The 25,350-nt window shown below is 35.9% G+C and overlaps 1 protein-coding gene across 6 annotated transcripts in view; it reads left to right on the top strand.

The window, feature by feature from the left end:
- The window catches only part of CAMSAP2 (calmodulin regulated spectrin associated protein family member 2), a 116,934-nt gene that overhangs the window by 81,927 nt on the left and 9,657 nt on the right, over positions 1-25,350 (top strand). For 3 of the 6 annotated variants that reach the window (XM_025458610.3, XM_025458609.3, XM_025458613.3), the window contains exons 5-12: positions 5,559-5,591; positions 8,396-8,537; positions 8,832-8,971; positions 15,471-15,564; positions 17,189-17,282; positions 21,090-21,172; positions 21,454-21,523; positions 21,905-24,107. In XM_025458610.3, coding sequence (XP_025314395.1) covers positions 5,559-5,591; positions 8,396-8,537; positions 8,832-8,971; positions 15,471-15,564; positions 17,189-17,282; positions 21,090-21,172; positions 21,454-21,523; positions 21,905-24,107 — 2,859 coding nt within the window. The remainder of the gene's footprint in view (positions 1-5,558; positions 5,592-8,395; positions 8,538-8,831; positions 8,972-15,470; positions 15,565-17,188; positions 17,283-21,089; positions 21,173-21,453; positions 21,524-21,904; positions 24,108-25,350) is intronic. The other 3 variants (XM_025458611.3, XM_025458612.3, XM_049112030.1) reach the window with 1 other exon arrangement.

Below are 25,350 nucleotides of genomic sequence, written 5' to 3'. Positions count from 1 at the left end.
AATCTCAAAAAGAAAATAAAAAACATTACGACCCATTTTAGTACATTGAAGGCCCGGTTAAGAAGCCTGTCTAGCTGTTTCTCAAACATATTTAATCTTTTACCGCTTTCGTGAATGACATCTACTAACATCCTGTAGAATTAGTGTTGTTTGGAGCATGCTTTGGGAAACATTGATTTGTAACCCATCATTTTGTAATTGGTTGTCTATTCCATACACACACACATATATATATAAAACATGTAATGTTCTAATATATTACATCATGGGATCCCTGGGTGGCGCAGCGGTTTGGCGCCTGCCTTTGGCCCAGGGCGCGATCCTGGAGACCCGGGATCGAATCCCACGTCAGGCTCCCGGTGCATGGAGCCTGCTTCTCCCTCTGCCTGTGTCTCTGCCTCTCTCTCTCTCTGTGTGACTATCATAAATAAATAAAAAATTAAAAAAAAAATAATACATCATTTTGAGATACATCATTTGCTTTGACTCTTAGATTTACTTGGTTTCTTTTTCATACCATTATTTCAGTCAAATAATTGTGAAGACTTGACCTGCCCAAATTAGATGATTTTTAAGGAATTCTATCTCTAAGTTTCTATTCTGTAATTATGGTTTATTCTTCTGTGGACGTTTGTGGTCAGTGCTAATTCATTTCTTTCTTTATACCTATTGTCAATATACCTTTTCTCTTTCATAGTCATTTACTCACCTACTCGTAAAGTAACTTCCTAATCTATATGCCCTAGTTGTGTTACCAACCACGTTCAGTGTAGTTAAATGAGGAACTTGGCATTTTAAACATTTTTTTACAATATCATACTATCTCTGAATTTTTTCTCCAAGCAATATTTTATAAAGATGACTTGCCTTGGAGAGACTTAAATATTAGTTAGATGTCCTAGCACTGTGATTTTCATCTTTGCTTAAGAGTACTGTAAAAACAGATTTCTTCAGCAGCTCTGTGGATCTTGTACATTTGGACACAGACTCTACAAAGATTTGGATTGATACAGACTTAATAAAGTTTTTTAAGAACACTTATTTTGAAATATTTTTCACTTATGAAAAGTTCAAGGTAGAAAAAGAGCCCTATATACTCTTTACTTAGATTCATCAGTTTAACATTTTGCCTCATTTACTTTCTTGCTATGTGTGTACGCACACATACATGTATGTATGTGTATACCCACACACATATACATCACACACAAACCCATATGTATGCAAAGGTTTTTGAAACATTTGAAAGTGAGTTGCAAACATCATATCCTCCTACCCCTTCAGTGTATCTCTAGTATTATTTAACCTGGAAGTTCCTTAGCTTTTTTGTTTTTTATATTTTTAATTAATTAATTAATTAATTTTTTATTCATGAGAGACACAAAGAGAAAGAGAGGCAGAGACATGGGCAGAGGGAGAAGCAGGCTCCTTCACACCCTGGGCTGAAGGTGGCTCTAAACTGCTGAGCCACCTGGGCTGCCCCTTAGCTTTTCTTTTTTATTGCTCACCTTGACATTTTTAAAGAACACAGGTCATTTGCATCCCTCAATTTGTTTTTTTCTGATATTTCCTTACAATTAAATTAAGCTTGTGCTTTTAAGACTGAATTGTGTCCTCCTCACAGTATTATGTCCAGAGGTACGTGATATCCATTGCCCTAGTAGGTGATGTTAATTTTTATCAATTGGTTAAGATACTCTCTGGTTTCTTAACTTCTGGTTATTATTTTTACTTTTATAATAAGTAATTTGAGAGGACATTGATATTTACAGTTGAACCTTGAATAAGGTGAGGATTAGGGGTGTCAACCACCCAGTTGGAAATCTAGTTATAACTTTTGACTCCCCAGAAACTTAAGAACTGATAACCTACTGTTGACTAGAAGCCTTACCAATAATGTAAATAGTTAACATGTATTTTGTTTTATGTATTTTGTACTGTATTCTTAAAGCTAGAGAAAAGAAAATGGTATTAAGAAAATCATAGGGAAGAGAAAAATACATTTCCAAGACTATACTGTATTTATTAAAAAAAAAAAAAAAAACCACAAAACTACGTGTAAATGACCTGCACAGTTCAAGCCTGTACTGTTTGAAGGTTAACTGTTCTTATTTGCTCAATCCTACAATTCATTATAAAATAGCGTCAGAGTTGCTATGTGTATACCAATATGAAAAAGAAACCTAAGGAGTTTAAGATTTGTTTGCAGTTCCTTTTTCTTTTTAATTCTTTTAGTTTGTTTTACTCCTTTTAATGCTTTTATGTTTTCCAGTTTTATTGTGATATAATTGACATACAGCACTATAGAAGTTTAAGGTGGACAGCAAGCATTATTATTTGACTTACACATACTGTGAAATGATTACCACAATAAGTTTAGTTAACATCCGTCATCTCCAATAGATACAATATAATTCATTTTTCTTTAGATTGATAATATATGGTCAGAATGCTGTGTTCTAAAGTTACTTGAGTCCCTCCCACCACTTCATTGTAGTTCTGTTATTCCTTTGAAATACATTTGGGTTTATTGGCTTCTGGTTTTTTTTTTTTTTTAATTTCATTTATTTATTCATGAGAGATACAGAGAGAGAGAGAGCGGGGGCGGGGGCAGAGACACAGGCAGAGGGAGAAGCTGGCTCCATGCAGGGAGCCCGATGTGGGACTCGATCCCGAGTCTCCAGGACCGCGACCTGGACCGAAGCCGGCGCTAAACCGCTGAGCCACCCGGGCTGCCTGGCTTCTGTTTTCATTTAGTTTTAGTGGGCTTTTTTGCTCCATCCTTGTGGACTTAATTTCATTTTCATTAACATGATTCCAAAAGTCAAAACTACACAAAAGTTAAACTCAGAGACATATCACTCCCTCCCCTTATTTCTTCTAGCTCTCACTCTCCGCCAACCCTTATTGATAATTAGTTGGTTTATCTTTCTTGTTTTTGTTTTTACACAAGTAAGCACATATGTATATGTTTTTTCTCCTTTAACAAAATATATTTAATCTTTTGCAATTTGTGTTTTTCACTAATAGTATATCCTGGAAGTTACTCCACATAGTCCCTAGGTATCTTCCTCATTCTTTTTTGCAGCAGCATGTACTCTGTTGTGTATATACCACAGTTTCTCTGACCATTTTCCTAGGGGCATTTAAGTAATTTCCAGGATCTTATAATTACAAATGATGCTATGAAGAATAATGTCCTTTTTTGTTCTTGGATTTTCAGTAAACTCCATAGAAATTGGATTGCTAGATTGGAGGGTAAATGCATATGTAGTTTTGGTAACTAGTGCCAAAATCTTCTCCAAAGAGATTTCTACCATTTTACATTCCTATCAGCAAGCAGTTCAACACAACTTTTGGACCCACAGCGGTAAAGAGATTCTTAAGTCTAATGAGTTATGAGGTGACAGGTCACACTAGTCACACTATGATTAACTCCTTAATGAATTCCAATTCCATGAGGTCTCCAGCAAAAGCCAGGTCGAACCAGTATCCTCCCAACGTGTTTTGGGAGCATGTAGAAGAACTTTAGGAATTATCCCAAATCTCAGAGTGATTGTATATACCCAGAGGAAGACATAGAACTGTGTGGGGAATATTAATGGCAAGACCTAAAATAACTAACGAAAATTTAGAGTGAGCCAAATGTGTGATGAAGACAGTAGAAAGGAATGCTGGAAGTTAGAACTATTCCAGGAAATCTGAACTGCCCAGGTTGGTCCCTGTCATCAGTAAGGACTTCATAAACAATTTTCCATCAGTTATCTGTGGCCTTTTAAAAGCATTTTGGTGTCATAATTACATCTTAGAACAGGATTTGAGGTTGCAGTTTGCCTAGTTCTCTGAAAATTAAAAGGAGGGGGTGGAGCAGTTGCTGTTTACTTCAGAAATACAGTTACCCTGCAGCAAGGAGCTTCTACTATATATTTGGGCTTATAAGGTTATAAGCCCATGAGGTTATAAACATGAATAGCATAGGCATTTATTTGTTCTTTTAGTATATTTACTTTTTAAAATCATATTTCCTTCAGCTAGGCAATCTAAATCATTTTCCTTTTTCCTCGAATAGGATTGCTATCAGTAAATTAGGTCAGTGGAGAGGTGGGAGGAAGACCAGAAGAGTCTGAATTAGTAAAATGTCTTATTGAATATTTTACAAGATACATAGAATAATTTGAACCAGTAGAGACTCCTTTGCATATCTCCTGTTTTAATAGTTCATAATATATTTCTTATTATCAGTTTCTATATAATGGGATTTTTCTATTCTCATAACAAGAAAACCCGTTTTTGACATTCCTCTTACATATTGGGATCCTGACACATTCTCAGTGGCTTCCTTTGTTCCTGCTCTTATACTTTTTATGGTTATCATAACTGCAGCTGCCCCAAACTCCTGGTTAAATGAGAGATTAACATACATGCAACAAAATTATGAAGGTTTTTCTTCCTGAAGCAATAAGGAAAACTTACTGCACATACTCTCTTTTTATGGAAAGTTGGTATTTTTCTGATTCTTGAGATGATATTTTTCGGACTCTTGAAGTTCTTAAAATATCTTATTTTCCAAATCTTATTTTTTTTACAGTTAATTTTAGGTAGGAAAAAAATTTTTTTAAGATTTTATTTTTAAGTGATCTCTACACCTAATACAGGGCTTGAACTCACAACCCCAATGAAGTTACACATTCTACCAACTGAACCAGCCAAGCACCTCTGTAGAATAAACTTTCTACATAAAAGTTGAATATGAATTTTAATTCAGACCTCATTTAGTTTGGTACATTCAATAAATGTTTATTCAGGGCTATTAGAAATTATGCTAGGAAATACAAAGATAATCACAAATTGTTCATATTAACTGAAATTATGAGTTTATTCATCATTTTAAAGAAGTAAAATTATATTATTTGGGATACCTTTAGACAGTAAAATTAATAGCATTTATATTCTCTTTATGTAAATAGCTGCTTGCTTTAGAGATTCTGTGAAAATCTTAGTAAGAATTGCTAATTACTTTCTCGCCCCATTAATTAAAAGAAATTCATCATATAGTTGAAAGAAATGATTATCTTGTTCAAATCTACAGTTCTATTTACTTTATTTGTACCCTTAATGACATAGTCTCTCTTCTTTTCTCTTTGGAAAGAAATAACTGCCTTATCAAACTTGGTTTACTAGTGTCTGAGAATTATAATGATTGCAAATCCAGCCCTGGAATCTTTCTACTTCCCTTTTGGGATATAGATTTATTTTTTAATATGTGTTATTCTAGAACATGAAAATAAAATTATTCACTGCCAAAGTATACAGAATATCCTGAGTATCTGAAAAATGAATTTCTGTATTGGGAGAGGAGAGGAGGGGAGAAGGTGGAGATCTTTATCATTAGGAACCTAATATTTTAAAATACTAACATTAAAAAAATATTATGAGAATTATAAACTTGGAACTCCACTTTCAGAAGCTTTACTGTCACTTGTTAATTAAAAATCATTCTGATGAATTTTCCCTTTACCTTTTGCTTTCCCTTTTTTCCCCCGCTGCTTCCTCTGAAGTCTCCTTCCAAATGGTTTTGGAAACTGGTTCCAGTAAGTTTGCCCAGCTATTTCAATTTGCTTTCCAGAATTGTAATTATGGAATGGTATTGTTTATGTCTTGTTGGTATAGTCATTTCATATAATTCTGTTAGTTGCTGCATAGAGATTGTATTTTAAGCTTCTATGATCATAATATAAAAAAAGATTTAAAAATCTAGCTGAGGTTTAGATGAAAAGCTTTAGAAATAGTTTAAAGCATAAGCATTCTTTTGTTAGTCCTATTGATATTTTATAGACTGTCAGTATATGTTAAAAATGTATGGATAGAGATTCTCATTAGTTTTAATAACTTTAGGAAAAATGAATATAAATTGCATATGCAAATTATTTGTATCTTAAAATCTTTTTTAAAGACTCATTTCCTTTCAGCCTGAGTTGTAGGGTACACTTTTTGTGTGATAAAAAAGTGATATATTCTCGGTGGCCGTACCAGTATTGGACCTAAATTATACTCAGTTCTGATTTGACCTGAAGGATTGTTCTTTAAGGGTTATATCTTGGTGGTTAGACCACTTAAGAGGAATTTCAAACCCTCAGAAATAAAAATATCATTTAGAAATACACTATAGTGTTGAGAGAAAGAAAATACAATGACCCTCTTAAATGCCAGATTTCTCAATTTGTAGAAAGAACAGGGAATGTTTCCACACAGCAAGTTTATAAAGCCATATATAGTAAGATTAAGTATTAAAGACTACAACTTTCATGAACTCCAAATGCGAGTTGTACATGACTTCAAAATTAAAAGTTGATTTACCTGATAAATCTTTTAGGATATAATATTCAGGAAAGCATTTTAGCTTGCTCCTCACAAATCCCTGATAATCTATCCTAAGCCATTGACATTTATTGCTAAAGCCTCATAAGGCTGTGTGTGCGTGTGCCTTGTATAGAAGTGCTACTTGGCAGAGAGCAGTAGGACAAATCACACAATTCAGTTCTTTATTCCATGACCCAGGGTGCTCAACTCAGTCCAGTTCAGATTGTAGGCTGAAAACAGGCTACTGCTAAGAGATCTGGGAAATTTGGGAATGAGCCCAGACAACTTAGAGGATTTCTAAGAGGGAGACTATTTTGTTTCTGGCTGGCCAGAAAAGGAGTGTAAAGATCTGGAACTGTGACTTACCAAATGTGAGAAGGGTAACTTAAAGCTAGCAGATGCTACTGGTTGATTTCTTCTTTCTTTCTCACCCTTCCCTTCACGTCTTCTTTGCTCGTTTTTTGTGGTTAAATTTTAAACTTTACTAGCAGCAAAGTTGAGGGAGTTTTCATAGGATATTCAAATCAGTAATCAATTAAAAAATTTATATAGTGCCATGTACATAATTTTTTCTGAATATAGGTACTCTGAGTTTGGAGCGTACCATTAAATACAGATGTCTAGTGCACACTGATTAAAAAGAACAAGCTCTCTGAATATCTTCAAGAGGAAAAAATGTTCCATGAATCTTGTTCTTGGGTAGCCAGAGAGAAATAGGAATAGATATTTCATTTTTCATTTCTGAGGGATATCATTGAAAGGAAGTTTAACTTCACCACCAAATAGTAAATGTTTCCTTTCAATAAATTATTTTTTTTATTCTCACAAAAATATTTTATTTCATAATTATATTTTAATCATAAAATATAGAGATAACCAGTTCAGATGGAGTTAGAAGAAAAATTAGTTTTGATTACTTTAAAAAAAACTTTAAATATCAGTAACCAATATAATCATAAATTTACCTAATAAAATACTTCACTGTGCATCTTCATTAAATCTTCAGCATTATTCTCTTGCCTTTAGGAGAGCTGACAGCTAATAATAGGCCAACCTTTAGTTATCACTATGTGCATAGCACTTTATGGGCGTCTCCTTACTTAATCCTTCTAGTAGTCCTCCCTATCAAGTAGGTACTATTATTTTTCCTATTTTACAAATGGGGAAACTGAGAAATGAGAGTTGAAGTAATTTGTCTAAGATCGTAGAGCTAGTTAAGTGGCAGAACCAGGATTTGAACCCAGGTAATCTGACTCAAGAGCTTGTTCTCTGAACCATTAAGTTTTACAGCATGTCTCACGAATTTGTATCCAGTCACACCAAGCAGTTTTAAAGAAAACAAAGATTTCTTCTGTTTTTCTAAGGGGGAGCAGAAATCCTTATATTTGCTCTGTTATTGGTGAATGAAACCTCACTTGGATTGTTTTTTTTTGTTTTTTTGCAGTTTCAAAGTTGTTATACTTTATGTACATTATCTTAACATTCAGATACCAACAAGCCAGCATACCTTGGTGATATTCTAGTTCCTCAAAGTGATGTTTCTTATTGCCCAATTTCCTGTAAGAATAGTATTGTATTCTTATACCTGCTCCCCAATTTTGAGAGCTTTTAAAATTCTTTCTGCTCAAGCAGTACACTTGCTCTTTGAATGTAAGAAGTCGTGGTCTAAATTAAATATAACATTAAAATAAATGGATTTTAGGGAAGAACAGAACTGATAATTTGGATACAAAATGTTCTGAATCCATTTTGTGATGCTTTTATATTTAAATATTTAGCTTAAATGTCATTTCATGTAAATTGGCAATATAATGTTATACTAAGTCCTTGGAAACTATAATGCTGTTGCTCTGTATTTTACTTTGGTAAAGTAATGTCTAGTATTATTTAGAAAAGAGAGGTGTTGCTGAATAGTTCTCATTTCTCCTAATGTATGTAACTGGTATGTTAGAGTCTATAATACTGTTTTTTTCCCCCCTGTATGTTGTTTAGTATTTACTTGTTTTCATCTCTCTTTTTTTTTCTTTTATTGTAGGCTCGTTATAGGAAGGAGCAAACATTGCTCAAGCAATTGCCTTGCATTCCATTGGTAGAAAATTTGTTGAAAGATGGTACAGATGGCTGTGCTTTAGCTGCTCTTATTCATTTTTACTGTCCTGGTGTTGTCAGATTAGAAGGTAAGTGTTACAGTGAAATATTTCTAGGCTATAGATGGTGATAAATATTAAGAAAACAGAATTTAATAAGTAACAAAGGCTTTTAAAAAAACTTTTACATATAATCCTGGAGAAGATAGTTAAGTAAAGTAGTGCTAAGTCTTTCTATGTAGTGGCCACTATATTTGTATGGGTGTGTAAAACAGATTCCACATAATTGTGTATTTGTACTAAGCCACTGATTATAAAATAGATATGAAATGTATATTTTCAAATTAACCCAAAGTCATCACTTTGCTCTTTTCCTGTTTGAAGATATTTGTTTGAAAGAAACCATGTCTTTGGCTGATAGCCTATATAATCTGCAGCTGATTCAAGAATTTTGCCAAGAATATTTGAACCAGTGTTGCCATTTCACCCTGGAAGACATGCTGTATGCCGCTTCATCCATAAAGGTAAATTAAATAACTCTTGGTGGTTTGTTTTGCTTTAAGTTTTTTGGAAAAATATAACTAGATATATAAGTGGCATAGCCACTCTAAACTTATAAATTAACTGTTAATATCAGTCAAAAGAGCTTTTGAAAAAAGTTTTATTTTTCTGCCTGTTTTAGGTTTAATACAGTGTTAGCTAAAGATTTCTCTTACAATACAAAGCTAAATTTAAAAGTTGTGGTACAAAATTGACCCATTGTCCTCATGTTAGCACAATAGAGGATAAGCCACTACATGTTTCTGAATCTTAGACAGATGCTGTTATAGTATGGTGGGAGCATAAATGAAGTCCTGGTTACTTTGAAAGTTGTTTACCTTGGAATTCCAATAAATAATATATAGCCCTGATGTTTGAATTGACTTAGTCTGGGCATGATCTAGATATAAAGACATTTTCTTAAATCAGGCATATTTAAAATAGATAACTGGACAGATACATCTGTCAGAAGGACTAGAATCAAAAAGACGAGAAATAGGTATCGGCAAGGATGTGAAGAAAAAGGAACCCTTGTGCACTGTTGGTGGGAATGCAAACTAGTGCAGTCACTATGGAAAACAGTATAGAGGTTCCTCAAAAAATTAAAGACAGAATTACCATATGAGGGGCAGCCCGGGTGGCTCAGTGGTTTAGTGCCGCCTTCAGCCCAGGGCGTGATCCTGGAGACCTGGGATCGAGTCCCACGTTGGGCTCCTTGCGTGGAGCCTGCTTCTCCCTCTGCCTGTGTCTCTGTCTCTGTCTCTCTCTCTCTCTCCCTGTGTGTGTGTGTCTCTCATGAATGAATAAATAAAAATCTTAAAAAAAAAAAAAGAATTACCATATGAGGGGTGCCTGGGTGGGTCGGTCAGTTCCCAGCATTGGGCTCTGCATGGGGGCTCCCTGCTCAGCAGGAGTCTACCTCTCCTCCTCTCTCTGCCTCTCCCCTGGCTTATGCTTTCTCTCACTTGCTCTCTCAAATAAATAAAATCTTAAAAAAAAAAAAAAAGAATTACTATATGATTCAGTAATTCTATTGGCTGTTTACTCAAAGAAAATGAAAACATTAATTTGAAAAAATATATGTACCCCTATGTCTATTGCAGCATTATTCACAATAGCCAAGATAGGGAACCAACCCGAGTGTCCAACCATAGGTGAATGGATAAAGATGTGGTGTGTATGCACATACACACACATACAAATATCAGCCATAAAATGAATGAGACCTTGCCCTTTGCAACAACATGGATAGACCTAGAGGGTATAGTGCTAAGTGAAATAAGTCAGAAGAAAGAGAGATACCATATGACTTCACTAATATGTGGAATTTAAGAAACAAAACATATGAACAAACAGACAAATTTAAAAAACAAAAAATACCCAGACTCTGAAATAGTAGAACAAACTAGTAGGTTGCCAGAGGGGAGGTAGGTAGAGAGATTCGTGAAGTAAAAGAGAAAAAAAAGTAACTGTTTACAGAAGAAGCTTTGGTCACTTTCTGTATCATTTGCTAAATTATTAGAACCACAACTTTGACTTATATTGAGTATTTTAAGACTTCAAACCTTTAAGGGGTTGCTTGGTCCATGATGCTGGGCACCTGGTCATTTGGTTAGCTTTAATACCAAGTGTTTATAAGGATAAAGGGAATGAGCACCCCCTTCCCCTCTTAGGGGAAGCATATACTGATATGGTCTTTTTCTTTCTTTTTTTTATTTGTTTTTTAAGATTTTATTTGTTCATGAGAGAGAGGCAGAAATATAGGCAGAGGGAGAAACAGGCTCCGTGAGGGGACCTGGGAACACGCCCTGAGCCCAAGGCAGATGCTCAACCACTGAGTCACCCAGGCGTCCTTGTATGCCATTACGTAACCAAATTTAAAATGCACAGAAGGCACCTATAAGGATTGTTAGCAGTGGTGAATAGTTGGGAACAGTTCATCTTTGGAGGGACACAAAGTATTTTGTAATATAGTCAAGCTGTTTAAAGGAAGGAGTTGTAGGTATTTTTACTGATCAGGAAAGCTCTCCAAGATGTTATTAAGTGAAGAAAGTGGGTAGCAAACATTATAGCGTGATGTAATTTATATATTAAAAATGATTTTTCTATTTGTATGCAAATCTATGCATGAAAAAAGGTTGATTAGAAAGATAAACACAAAACTATTAACAGTGCTTTCTGCTGAGTGTGACATTAGGACTTGGGGGAGAGTAGTTCAACCATACTTGGTGTTCCATGTTCTGTACATCTTACGTTCTTCTGCATTGTTTACATTGTTTATGAATGTTAATGTATAATTGCATGACTATCTTAACTTAAAGGAAAGAAATCTGTTAAATGAAATTAATTTGGTATCATGCCTGGAATATGGCAACAGATTTATTGCTGTTTAATCATAAATTCAGAAAGAGATGATCTTTAAAAGCTTTGGTTACTGGGAAAATGCTCTTACTGTGCTGACATCTTGTGGCCAAACATAGTATCTTACCAAAGTATTTTTTTTTCCCAGCTTTATTGGCTATAATTGACATACAGCACTTAAAGTATGCAAAATGATTACCACCAAGGATTAGCTAACACCTCTATCACATCGCATATTTACCATTTCCTTTTTGTGGTGATCTACTCTTTCAGGAACATTTGAGTGTGCAATACATTATCATTAACTATAATCATTAGATTCCCAGTTACTTCTAACTAGAAGTTTTTACCCTTTGACTAAAATCCCTCCCGCCTTTCCTCAGCTCCCCAGTCCCTGGTAAATACTCTATTCTCTGTTTCTATGAGTTCAGCTTTTTTATATTTCACATATAAGTGAAATCATACCGATTTTATCTTTCTCATGGCTGAATTAATATTCCACTGTATGTATGCACCACATCTCTATCCATTCATTTGGGCTGTTTCCATATATATCTTGGCTATGTGAATAATGCTACAATGAATACAAATGCAGATTTCTCTTTAATCCTGTTTTCAGTTTCTTCATATAAATGCTCAAAAGTGGAATTGCTGGATCTATATGGTAGTTCTGTTTTTAATTCTTTAAGGAAGTGCCATTTTGTTTTCCATAGTGGCTGTGCCAGTTTGTATTCCCACCAACTATGTACAAGGGTCCCCTTTTCTCCACATCCTCGCCAACTCTTATCTTTTTGACAATAGCCATTCTAACGGGTGTGAGCTGATATCTTATTGTGGTTTTGATTTGCATTTCTCTCATGTTTAGTGATATTGAACACCAAAGTCCTTAAAATATTCTCAATTAACAATTTAGTTGAGCACGTAAACAGTGGTTTTCCAGGAGATACAGATTTCAGTTAACTATACTCGTATAGTGGAACCTAGGACCAATACTTTTTTTTTTTTAATTTTTATTTATTTATGATAGTCACACAGAGAGAGAGAGAGGCAGAGACACAGGCAGAGGGAGAGGCAGGCTCCATGCACCGGGAACCCGACGTGAGATTCGATCCCAGGTCTCAGGATCGCGCCCTGGGCCAAAGGCAGGCGCCAAACCGCTGCGCCACCCAGGGATCCCAGGACCAATACTTTAATTATAATTTTATACCTTAGCTTTAGAAAATATCCTATGGAGATAAGTACGAAGAGAAATTACAAATCACAATGATCTCATTACCAGAGAATATTCCCTGTCAATAGTTTGGTATTTTGTGAACTGATCTTTTTGTTACACATTTAATCATTCGTTCATTTATACACTGATTCAATAAGTATTTATGTATTGGGCATCTATTATGTACTGGGCACTGTTTTAAAAACTGAAGATATGATGATGAGCACAAGCTTTGTCCTTCTAGAGTTTACAGTCTGATGGGTAAAATGAGGAACTCTGGAGAACGTGGTATTAAATGAAACTGGAGAAATTAAAAAGGGACCCCAATCAAGTATGCTCTCATAGCCGATAATCACTTTCCCAAGACCAGTGAAGTGGAGGAAGGGGTATTATTTTGAAAAGTTTGTTTGGCTTAATAGTTTAAGATAAAGCTCTTGTGTTGTAAACAAAAGATGGAAACCGTTTAAATCAGAGTGATTATGATGAAGATGGAGAAAAGTGGGTGGATTCCAGAAATATTTAGGATGCAGAATTTGCAATGATGAACTTTAGTGATGAACTGGATATGGGGAGGAAAAAAAGAGGCATTGAGGAAGACTCCTAGGTTTCTGGCATGCACGCAGAGGTAGTGATGCCATTGAGTGAGGTAAAACTAGAATAAGGCCAGATTTGTGGGGAAGATCACTAGTTCAGTTCTAGACATTTGAGATGCCTCTGAGATATCTAAGAGGGAATGTTCTGTAGGCCACTGCTTATGTAAGTACATTCAATACATTTGGGAGTCATTTGGTAGCTGATGGGCCTGGATGGCAGTTTTCAAAGAGGGGAGGCATCAAGAGTATCAGATCCTGCTGAGAGGTCATGTAAGATGAAGACTGAAAAATCTGTTTGATTTAGCAACAAATTTAAGTCGTTGGTGACTTGAGCAAGTGCTGTTTTGGAGGAATAATGTGCCTGGATGCCAGACTGGAGTGGATTAGGGAGCCAGAAGCCTGATGTTAGCATAGGCCTACCTTAGAGAAATTTATGAAGAGGTAAAAAGGTAGGGGAGTGAGGAGAAACTGGAGAATGGTGAATTACTGAGTAAAGATTTTGTTTTGTATTTCATTTGGAAGACCTGAGCATGTTGAAAAGCAAAGCAGGGAGGATTCTGTTGAGGGGAAGAATAAACATATAGGAGAAAGAAATATAATTAGAAATGTAAAGCTTCTGAGAGAGTAAGTAGGGATGGGATCCAACACAGAGCCCTTGGGATTGCAAGCATTCTCATTTCCTTTCCAAAAAAATAAATAAATAAATAAATCCAAATTCTAACAATTGCTTAAAACAGTATGTATTGTCTATAAATGTTTGAATATTCTGGGAATTTGCTAAAAGTAAATTTGCCAAATTTTGTTCACCATATGCCTTATCTTCTATAACATTTCAGACTCCTACATTCAACCACATACCTGTCAAGTCCACTTAAATATCTAATGAATATCTCAAAGCTATTAACTCAGGATTCCTTCCACTACGTAATTATCCCAGTCTTTCCCATTTCATTAAATGGTACTATCAGTTGCTGAAGACAAAACCTGAGTTTCCCTGGATTCTTCTCTTTCCCTCACTTTCTACATACAAAATAGCCTTCTGGAACTATCAGGTAAAAGATGAATATTTGAAAATCACCAGCTTACGTATAGATGACCTCTAAATGAGAGTATGTAGAGCTTTGAGGTTTATTCATAATTAACAAGTGGGGCACCTGGGTGGCTCAGTCGGTTTACCATCCAGTTCTTGATTTTGGCTTCCTGATCATGATCTCAAGAACCCGAGGCAGGTTCCTTCTTCACCAGGGAGTCTGCTTGAGATTCTTTCCCTCTGCCCTTCCCCCCTGCTTGCAGCTTTCTCTCTAAAATAAATAAATAAATCTTTTAAAATAAATTAACAGGAGGAAGACATGGCATTAGAAAACACCCATATTTCTAATGATAATTTTGGAAACTGAAATGTAATATGAAATAAGATCTTACTCATTAAATATTAATTTGATAGTAACATTTTTATTAGATGCCAGATTTTAATGAAGTATTATTTTAAGTAATTATAAAACAGATTTTGTATAGTGTTTTTTAATCTAACCAGATGCCTACAATTAAAATAATTCATCATGTTTATACTTCTATGATGTATGCATCTTAAAATATAAGCTTGAAGTAGAAATGTGCTTTTGAGGACCCTCTTAGTCTTTTCTTATAATTTTAAGCTACTTTAAAAATTATTTGCATTTTCAAATATAAATCATAAAAGGCAAATGACATTGTCAACTTACTAATAACCTTTCAAAGTTAGGTTGCTATTTTGTATAATGTTTCTGTATGTACATTTCAAAATTATTAATAATTAGCCATAGCAATCTAGAGTCTTTTTGTTATTTAGAGCCTGGATTACTGTGAGTGTGGCATCATCAAGCACATAGATACTGGATTAAGTTTTGGAGAGATTTCTAGGGATCTGGAAAGAGTTTTTTGTTGTTGTTGTTGTTGTTTTTTTAAATGATAGCCACTCTTCAGAGTCAAAAGCTGTTTCAGCTGTTTGTATTGACTTTGGACAAAGAGTGCCTTATACATTATATCTCAGAGTTCTATGGTCACAAGTATCAATGCCTACCACATAAATTGGGCTGCTCTTCTGGAAATACAGAGAAAAGCGCAAAGAGGTTTTGAGTAGCTGTTATAAATTTTGCCTATAAGCATTAATAGTCCATCTCAGATTTAATAGCCTAGCGTGGATGTATATACTCCAGTGATGAAGGAATGAGATTTAAACCTATATTTTAATAGGTAAAACAGAATAAAATTGTATTTATTGTTACTTTCTGGTCAAGTCTTACCTGATTTTCTTCTTTTCCTAACTCTTTTATGTAGAGTAATTATCTGGTGTTCATGGCAGAGCTCTTCTGGTGGTTCGAGGTCGTGAAGCCCTCATTTGTGCAGCCTCGTGTTGTTCGTCCCCAAGGAGGTAGGGTGTTCCTGCAAACAGACAAAACTGGGTTTATATAACCTCCCCTGCTTATTGTGTTTGAGGGGATCCTATTATTGTTATAAAACAGCTACTAGCCTTGATAAATTCTGAATATTTTCATATTGAAAACTACTAAAGTCTCTGTGAGGCAGATAATAGGAGAGAATAACTGAATTTGAAGGCTTGTGTTGTGGAACTTTTAGCTTCAACTCTGCCTACTTTCTTCTCTTTGTACCTTTTATTCCCCATTAGATGCTGAGTTTTTAATACTGTAATAGCTGCAATCCACTTAAATAATGACTTGGCTTTAATCTATAATTTGAATTTACCAATAAACCATAAAAAGGTTTATATACATATTTTTAAATCTGGTATGCTTTGTGATTATTACACATCATCTACTGATTGCACATAATAAGAAAACAAATACAAAAGAAAGGGGTTACTGTAAAGATCCCTAGAAATAAAGAACAAAAAAATCTTCCTGCATTTTCTCTAAAACAAATTTTCCTTTGGCTTCCACTATGAAACCAGAGGCTTATTTCTAAACTAAGCTAAATTATAAGTTTAGCTCCACTAAAGAACGTTCTTCCAGGATAACTATGGGACCAGTTCTTTCTGCTGCCAGTGGCTATCCTGCCAGACACAAAACACATCCCAACTACTTATGTGCTTTCCTTGGCTCCAAACTTTAGTATTTTTCTCACCATTACCCTTACTTCTCCTCTCTTGCCTCCCTCCCCCCAAAAATTGAAGAAAAATATCAGGAAGGAGGAAAAAATATGTACTCAAGGGAAAGGCATGTCACTGTAGTGAATAGAATTAGCTTGCTTTCAGGATGCCCACTGTATCTCAAGCAAAATTCTATGAAATATGTAATAAAGAATATTTCATCTGTTCTATCTCTAAGCTGCTTAGGGCAGATTCTGATTATTGAGCCATTATGTATCAAAGAATACCTACAAAGTAGTTGAGATTCTTCCCTAAGGCCATTCTTCCCTAAGGTCAGGTGTCTTCAGTAATTATAACCAATACTTGTACAACTTTTTACAATTAATACAGAATTTTCACATGCATTGTGGTCTATGATTTTTATCTGTGAAGCCCACTATTCAAAATATTCAGTGGCTATTACATTAGGTTTCAAAGGCAAAAAGTAAATGGGAGTCTTCCCCAGAGTAATTTATAAAAATGTAAACTCTACCAGGGGGTTTAATTATTAACCAGTGAAATTCTCTCTCTTAATTGATTACCAAAATAGCAACTATTTCGTAAAAAAGCAGAAATTACCATATGTAACTGAAGTTCTGTGAAAGCTTTAGCAAAATTAGACACTCAGATTTAGTTTTAAATATGTGTTTATTTTTTGTTAGGCCTCTTTCTCCCCACCTTCCCCCTCAGTTACTTTAATTAAGTGAATTTTTTTTAAGCCAGAACACTTAAAGAAGAGTTTAAAATTTTACCTTTGGAAAAAAATAAGATAAAATAAAATAAAATTTTACCTTTGAAAATTTAAGAAGAAAATTTTCAGTATGCTATCTTAAAGAAAAATGGAAATTTCTGAAATGATGTTGGAAACATGCTAAAAACCTAATTTTGAGGCTTATATCTTTTATTATAGCTGAACCTGTGAATGATATGCCTTCAATTCCTGTCTTGAATGCAGCCAAAACAGACATCTTGGACAGTTCATGTAGTTCTGACTTCACTGCAAGGTACAGTCCAGAATGACTTCATTTTCACTATTTCCATCTCATTTGCTAATGAAATCAAAATAAAATTTTGTTTTTAAAATTTCACTTGGACTTAAGTTTTAATTAGCTTACTGTATTACGGCCTGTTTTAACTTAAATGTTAGGGAATACATAGAAATGAGTATTTCATAAATAGGTTTTTATGAGTCACACTCAAAAGTGGGATAATACATTCTGAAGTTCAGATAACCAGGTTGAAACCAAACTTTTGCTATAAAACTTGTTTATCATTGAGAACTGCTTAAATGATAACCCTTGGGGTGGGGGGAGTTTTAAATTTCTATTTGGCTTTTTTTTTTTTTTCTCTCTTTTTTTTTTCTATTTGGCTTTAAAAAAAGTTTTTTTTTTTAATTTTTAAATCTTTGAGGTAGTTTCCCTTAGTGTTTTGTTTGTTGGTTACTATAGCTAACCAAAGATCACAATGGAGTGTTTATTGTAATATTGGATCTTTATGTGTGATGCTTTAGTTCTTAATATCAGGAACTGAAGTGAAAGCAAAGTAAGAATTTAGTATCAGGATAATCCTGACTTCTGGCCCAAATGTATGCTAGAGAACATTAGTTGGTTTAAAAATATTTTTCTGCAGATCCTGTATGTAACTTTTTATGTGTATTTACTAGAACCTAAAATTTATATTGACTTTGGGCTTCCTAATTTACCTGATTTTTTTTAAGTTTAAAATTGATGTATTTTGCAGTGTTTTAGAAATCCAAGTAGATCCATTAAAAATACATTTTAAAAATGATGAATAAGCATTTGAAAGTACTTTATGAACTTGTACTGAGCTCTCACCTACTTCACACATGTAAGAAGTCTCTCTCTCACGTGGGTGCTAATGAGCGTAAACTGGAACCTTGACAGAACCCTTCCAGTACTCTTACAGCCTTCGTTGGGCTTCTTACCTCTGAACTGGCCCATGTCTGCAAGTATTTTCTACAAATTAAGAAAGCATTTTCCTTCCCTTACCCTCTGATTTACTACCATGAATTGTCTTATTACTTCCATTAAGTTGTCTATTCTGTAACTAAGCTTGAGATTTTACAAAAAGAGGTTAAGTTAGGATATTGCTGATCTAGGAGCTTCTCTATATTTTTTCCCACAGGAAAGTTTTTTCCTTAGAGATTTTATTTATTTATTCCTGAGAGACAGAGAGAGGCAGAGATACAGGCAGAGGGAGAAGCAGGCTCCATACAGGGAGCCCGACGCGGGACTCGATCCCAGGACCCCCGGATCACGCCCTGAGCCAAAGGCAGACGCTCAACCACTGAGCCTTCAGGCATCCCTGGGAAACTTTTTTTTACACGTTAATTTCCTCGGTGTCTTCCTGGGTTGATTACATAGTGACATTTCCTTCCTTGAAAATTTAGAAAACATTCGTATTCTAGTTTATGACTCATGTACAATTAAGTCTTTAAAATCTCTGAAACTTTCTGCTTCAAGGCCAGATTATCCCATAATTATTATTTCTAGAACCTGAGTTGGACACTTTTCACATTTCTGACACTGGAAAATGTCTTAAGGCTCTCTAGAAGACTCCTCTCTTTTCTGTTTCTCAGATATCCGAGTGGCTGTCCTTACTCATTTTTCCTAGCAGATGAATATCTAAATTCTTTTCCTTGAAGAGATGCTGTGTAGCTGTCATTCTAGGATCTTACTAATCCTCTCATTTCTGTAAGTCTCCATGTGATCCACTGGAGTTCTCCCATTGTAGAACTTTACAGGAAAGTGCCAAATATTTTTACTCTTCCTGAGAATAACGCCATCACGTGTACAAATGTGAGTGCCCCTAAGTAATGAGGTTATGAGGGGAAAACAAACGAAGGAAGAAGACAGACAAAGCAAACAACATTTGTAGCAGCTACTCGGCACACTTGACTCCTAACCTGCTTAGCAGTTACACCAGATCAAAATTCCCTAGGCAAGTGTGAAAGTGAGGCAGTTGATAGGAATTTAAAACACTTTAGCCATTAGCTAGAGAAGGAGAGTGAATATATTTTAATCACTAATGTGTATAGTCAGGATGAGCCTCCTGTCAGGGATGTAAGAGAGGGTAGAAACAGGCTGGGGTCTTAGAGAAGGGATAACAGAAACAAACGTGACTGACAGGGGCAGGTGGGTACTCCCCGACAGTCCTAACAAATGATTACAAACAAAATTGAGGAAATGTGATGTGCACTTTAGGGGGAAAAGGCACACAGAAGCGGATCATCATTTGCTCTGGAGAGAACAGGGTTATGCAAATTCTTCAGCTATCATTAACTTTAGAAAAGCTCACTGATGAAGCTTTCATTAAATAGTAAGAATACAGTATTGTCATTTACCTTTGACTTTTGGGGTTGACTTGTTCATGTTCTCAGTTTACAGTAGCCAAAAGAAAATGGGATTTGAAGGGGGACTGCGGAAGTCACTACGTACATCCTGTTCCCCAGTGTATTCTCGACTGGCCGGGGGGGGGAACAGCATGTAACTTCTGCACCTGACTATAAGGCAGGCTACAACAGACTTGAAAGTTGGAGAAAAACTAAATTCGGGCCAAATGTCTTGATATTTTGAGAAGTAGACTACCTAATCCCTTGCATTAATTCAAATGGGGTGGGATTAAGAGATAGGAAAGCTTCATATCTCTGTAGGCATTGAGGCCTTCAAGGTGAGCTCAGTATGTTATTATTAATTTTGATGTAACTGTTAGAGATGTACAAACACAGGTCCATGAGCAGGGAGGCTGCCAGGATCTTTTACAGGAGTATATTATACCTATAGTTTCTAGAGATTTAAATTGGGCCAAAACATTTCAAACTAATGACCTTTTTTAAGTATTTAATTTATTTTTAGGGGATCCCTGGGTGGCTCAGCAGTTTAGTGCCTGCCTTCGGCCCAGGGAGTGATCCCGGAGTCCCAGGACCGAGTCCTACATCAGGCTCCCTGCATGGAGCCTGCTTCTCCACCTCTCTATCTCTCACTGTGTCTCTCATAAATAAATAAAATCTTTTAAAAATTATTTATTTTTTATAATAATAAATTTTTTAAAAATTATTTTTAAAAAATTATTTTTAAAGATTTTAAAGTTTATTTGAAAGAGAGAGCGTGCACCAGCAGGGGAGAGGGGGTAGAGGAGAAGCAGACTCCCTGCTGAGGACCCCTGGACCCCTGAAGTCCCCAGGACCCTGAGATCATGACCTGAGCCACAGGCAGGTGCTTAACCGACAGCCACCCAGATGGCCCTCAAACTGATGACTTTAACTTATTTGTTTCTGTTTTTCTATTTGTAAAATGAAAATAATATACCATACCTTATCTCACAAGGACATTCAGATATGTATGAAAATGTTTCAAGGGATCCCTGGGTGGCGCAGCGGTTTGGCGCCTGCCTTTGGCCCAGGGCGCGATCCTGGAGACCCGGGATCGAATCCCACATCGGGCTCCCGGTGCATGGAGCCTGCTTCTCCCTCTGCCTGAGTCTCTGCCTCTCTCTCTCTCTCTCTCTCTCTCTCTCTCTCTCTCTCTGTGACTATCATAAATAAATAAAAATTAAAAAAAAAAAAACGTTTCAAGCTCTTTGACTAAAAGACATAAAATACATAGAGATTCACATATTAATAGCCATTTTTGGTTTAGACAATATATATTATGTTTTCTTTTTTGTTTTTTTTAATTTAGGATGGAGATTCAGAGGTGATAACGTTGTTTCTGATTTCAGCCATTCTGTGTAAAGTTTATGTTAAAGAACTAAAACATATTAAAGCATTTTTAATTTCTTTTACATTGCAGTGGGGAAGGCGCTGCATTTACACAGTCTCATCATCATTTGCCTTCTAGACATTCACGCCCCCAAGCTCATTCTTCGGCCTCAGGTAATATATTTTTTTAAGAAAGCCTAGGTTAACTGAGAAATGATTGATAATAAATGTAAATAAATAAAAATACCAGTCCTTTTTTTTTTGGAAAAGTGCTATATATATACTAAGAGTTTGATCTGTTTCTCTGCACTTGCTTTTCTTAATAAAATAATCTCTATTTCTCCATATAGATTTACTTACTTTTTAGTGTTATTACTGAATCCTGAAATATTTGAAATCTGTTTAGCTGTAAATTGTTTTTACATACTTTCAATGACTTTTTTTCACATTTGAAGGAGGAATTAGAAGATCTTCATCTATGTCCTATGTTGATGGTTTCATAGGGACATGGCCCAAAGAGAAAAGGTAAACAAAAGGAATTATTTTTAGTATATTCACATTATCAATGAATGTTGTTTACTGAATCGCTGTGTTTTACACCTGCAGCTAATGTAACATTGTCAACTATTCAGTTATTAAAAAAAAAAAGAAAGAAATGCTAATTCTTTCTCTATTTTGTTGGTAGCCAAGTTAACAATTAGTACCTAACTTTGAAAAGGGCAATATAGGCAAATGCGAGAGATGAAATTTTAAAGGTAACCCAGTGCCCTTATGCTTACCTTGAGAACAACAGGATTATGAGAAATGGGAAAAGAAAAGAAGTGTAATTTTAAATAACTATTAAAGGGTATCAAATCATTTTTTTTCTGGGCCTATTTAAGGATTTTCTCTTTAAATCTTTTTTAGATCATCAGTGCATGGAGTTTCGTTTGATATTTCTTTTGATAAAGAAAATACTGTACACAGATCCACTCCAAACCGAGGAATCACTCGTTCTATTAGTAATGAAGGACTAACTCTGAACAATAATCGTGTATCTAAAAATACTAGGAAAAATTTGTCCTTCAAGCCAGTAAATGGAGAAGATGAAGCAGAAAGCATTGAAGAAGAGCTTAATATAGACTCTCACAGTGACCTCAAATCTTACATGCCCCTTAATACAAATGAACTAAATTCTAATGAGAACATTCACTATAAGCTTCCAAATGGAGCTTTACAAAATAGAGTACTTCTTGATGAGTTTGGCAATCAGATCGAGACACCAAGCATTGAAGAAGCATTACAAATAATTCATGATACTGAAAAATCTCCCCATACATCTCAGTCAGACCACATTGCGAATGGCTTCTTTCTTCATAACCAGGAAATGAGTATCCTAAATTCAAACATCAAGCTAAATCAGTCTAGTCCTGATACCATAACTGATACAAAAGGTGCCTTGAGTCCCATAACTGACAATACTGAAGTAGACACTGGAATTCATGTTCCTTCAGAAGATATCCCTGAAACCATGGATGAAGATTCTTCTTTGAGAGATTATACTGTAAGCTTAGACTCTGACATGGATGATGCATCTAAATTTCTTCAGGATTATGATATGAGAACCAACAACACCAGAGAAGCTTTGAGTCCTTGTCCAAGTACTGTGAGCACCAAGTCTCAGCCAGGTAGCAGTGCTTCCTCTAGTTCTGGAGTTAAAATGACCAGTTTTGCTGAACAGAAATTCAGGAAACTGAATCATACTGATGGGAAAAGTAGCGGGAGCAGTTCTCAGAAAACTACACCAGAGGGCTCTGAACTTAACATTCCTCATGTGGTTGCTTGGGGACAAATTCCAGAAGAAGCAGGCCTTCCCCAAGGCCGGGACACTACCCAGCTCTTGGCCTCTGAAATGGTGCATCTTAGGATGAAACTGGAAGAAAAGCGGCGTGCTATCGAAGCCCAGAAGAAGAAGATGGAGGCCGCGTTCACTAAGCAGAGGCAGAAGATGGGAAGGACAGCATTTCTTACTGTCGTGAAAAAGAGAGGGGACGGCATTTCCCCGCTTCGAGAGGAAGCAGCCGGTGCGGAAGATGAGAAAGTGTATACTGATAGAGCAAAAGAAAAGGATTCACAAAAGGCTAATGGACAGAGGAGTAAGTCCCTGGCAGATCTAAAGGAAAGTATGGAGACCCCTCAAGCCAAATGGCTGAAGTCTCCAACCACACCCGTTGATCCAGAGAAGCAGTGGAACCTGGCAAGCCCCTCAGAGGAGACTTTAAATGAGGGAGAGATCTTGGAATATACAAAGTCCATTGAAAAGCTAAATTCATCTCTGCATTTTCTACAACAAGAAATGCAGCGCTTGTCACTGCAGCAGGAGATGTTAATGCAGATGAGGGAACAACAGTCATGGGTGATTTCCCCTCCTCAGCCCTCTCCGCAAAAACAGATCCGAGATTTTAAACCTTCCAGGCAGGCAGGCCTGTCGTCAGCCATTGCATCCTTCTCGTCAGACGCCCCCCGTCCTACCCATCCATCTCCACAGTCTTCCAACAGGAAGAGCACATCTTTTTCTGTTAAAAATCAAAGGACTCCTAGGCCAAATGAACTAAAAATAACGCCTCTGAATCGAACACTGACGCCCCCTCGGTCTGTGGATAGTCTTCCTCGGTTACGGAGGTTTTCACCAAGTCAAGTTCCTATTCAGACTAGGTCATTTGTATGTTTTGGGGATGATGGAGAGCCTCAATTAAAGGAATCCAAACCTAAGGAAGAAGTTAAAAAGGAGGAACTGGAATCCAAAGGGCCCACAGGACAGTATGTACATAAACCGGAAGAAAAGGAGATCAAGCCTCTTGAGTCAACAGTTTCCGAAGTCCTGTCGCAGCCTATCACGGAGACTGTGTGTCTGACTCCAAATGAGGACCAGCTGAACCAGCCCACAGAGCCGCCTCCTAAACCTGTTATCCCACCTGCTGCTCCTAAAAATGTTAATCTGATTGAAGTTTCCCTCTCTGATCTGAAACCTCCTGAAAAGGTTGATGTATCTGTTGAAAAATATGATGGAGAAAGTGATAAAGAACAATTTGATGATGACCAGAAAGTATGCTGTGGGTTCTTTTTTAAGGTAATACTAATCTTCATCGTTTCAGGTATCATCCTTTGATGGGTGTGGCTGTAGTTGGCATGCTTGCCTGTCTCAGTAGTAGTCCCTTCTGCTAGAGGCTTCCCACTAACCCCGAACTACATTTTGGAGCCCCCTTGGTGGACTGTAGTAACAACCAAGCACAGTGAACAGTCTTCCTTTCACCAACATCACAGTACAGGTTTACATATGGTGGTTTTGCTCCTCTGCCTCTCGCTCGCTTTCACAAAAGCCTTTTAAAGAATGTGAAGCTATTTGGATCTCTTCAAAGAGTTACTCGATTATCAGTTTGTAAAGAACACATAATTTGGCATTGTGTCTAAGTATGTTTCTTTTTTTAATTTTCAACATCTTTATATGTTTTGTTTCTTAATCTTTTTTTGAAAATTGACTGGATACAGTCTTGCAAGGTGTACTATGTAAAAATGACAAATATAGTTGGAACAGTTATTGAAATAGCTCCTTTAAAAGCATTCGATAAAGGTCCTAGCATATGACTCCTATTTCAGTATTGATATTGGATGTAATGTACTGCAGCCAGCTAGCACAAATAACGAACGGTATCACCTCTTGATGGTGAAGATACTAAAATTTATCCTAGGTATTAGAAAAACAAGAAAAGCCTAATAACATTTTAAAATTTTTCTCCTGGGATGCCTGGGTGGCTCAGCAGTTGAGCATCTGCTTTCAGCTCAAGTCGTGATCCCATGGTCCCGGGATCAAGTCCCACGTCGAGCTCCCTGCATGGATCCTGCTTCTCCCTCTGCCTCTGCCTCTGTCTCTGCTTCTCTCTCTCTCTCTCTGTGTCTCTCATGAATAAGTAAATAAAATCTTTAAAAAATAATAATAAAAAATAATAAAAATTTTCTCCTACTGATCCATTTTCTTCATCTTTATGTTTTCCCATATTTTTCAAATTACCTATAGGAAAGACTATATCTTTTTTTTTAAGTATCAGAAACACAGATTTGTTTCTTTTTTTAATTATGAGGAACTACAGTAAGATTATCTCTGATCCTGTATATAGCTCCACAATGCAGAATACAGAGGAAAAAGACAACACTCAACAGGATCAGTTTATAATTTAAGATTTTAAATTGAAACAGCAGTAGGAATAAGAACCCAAGAATATTGGAGTGATTACAATCACTAGTTTTACTTATGGTCATTTTATAATTGAGATCAACTTTAAAATATGTTAGAAACATCCAGAGTGATTGCCTTT

This window comes from Canis lupus, chromosome 7 (genome assembly GCF_003254725.2).
Source record: "Canis lupus dingo isolate Sandy chromosome 7, ASM325472v2, whole genome shotgun sequence".
NCBI classification, from domain to species: Eukaryota; Metazoa; Chordata; class Mammalia; order Carnivora; family Canidae; genus Canis; species Canis lupus.
Note: the sequence above shows the minus strand (reverse complement) of the source record. Positions and strands in the feature narration are given on the sequence as shown.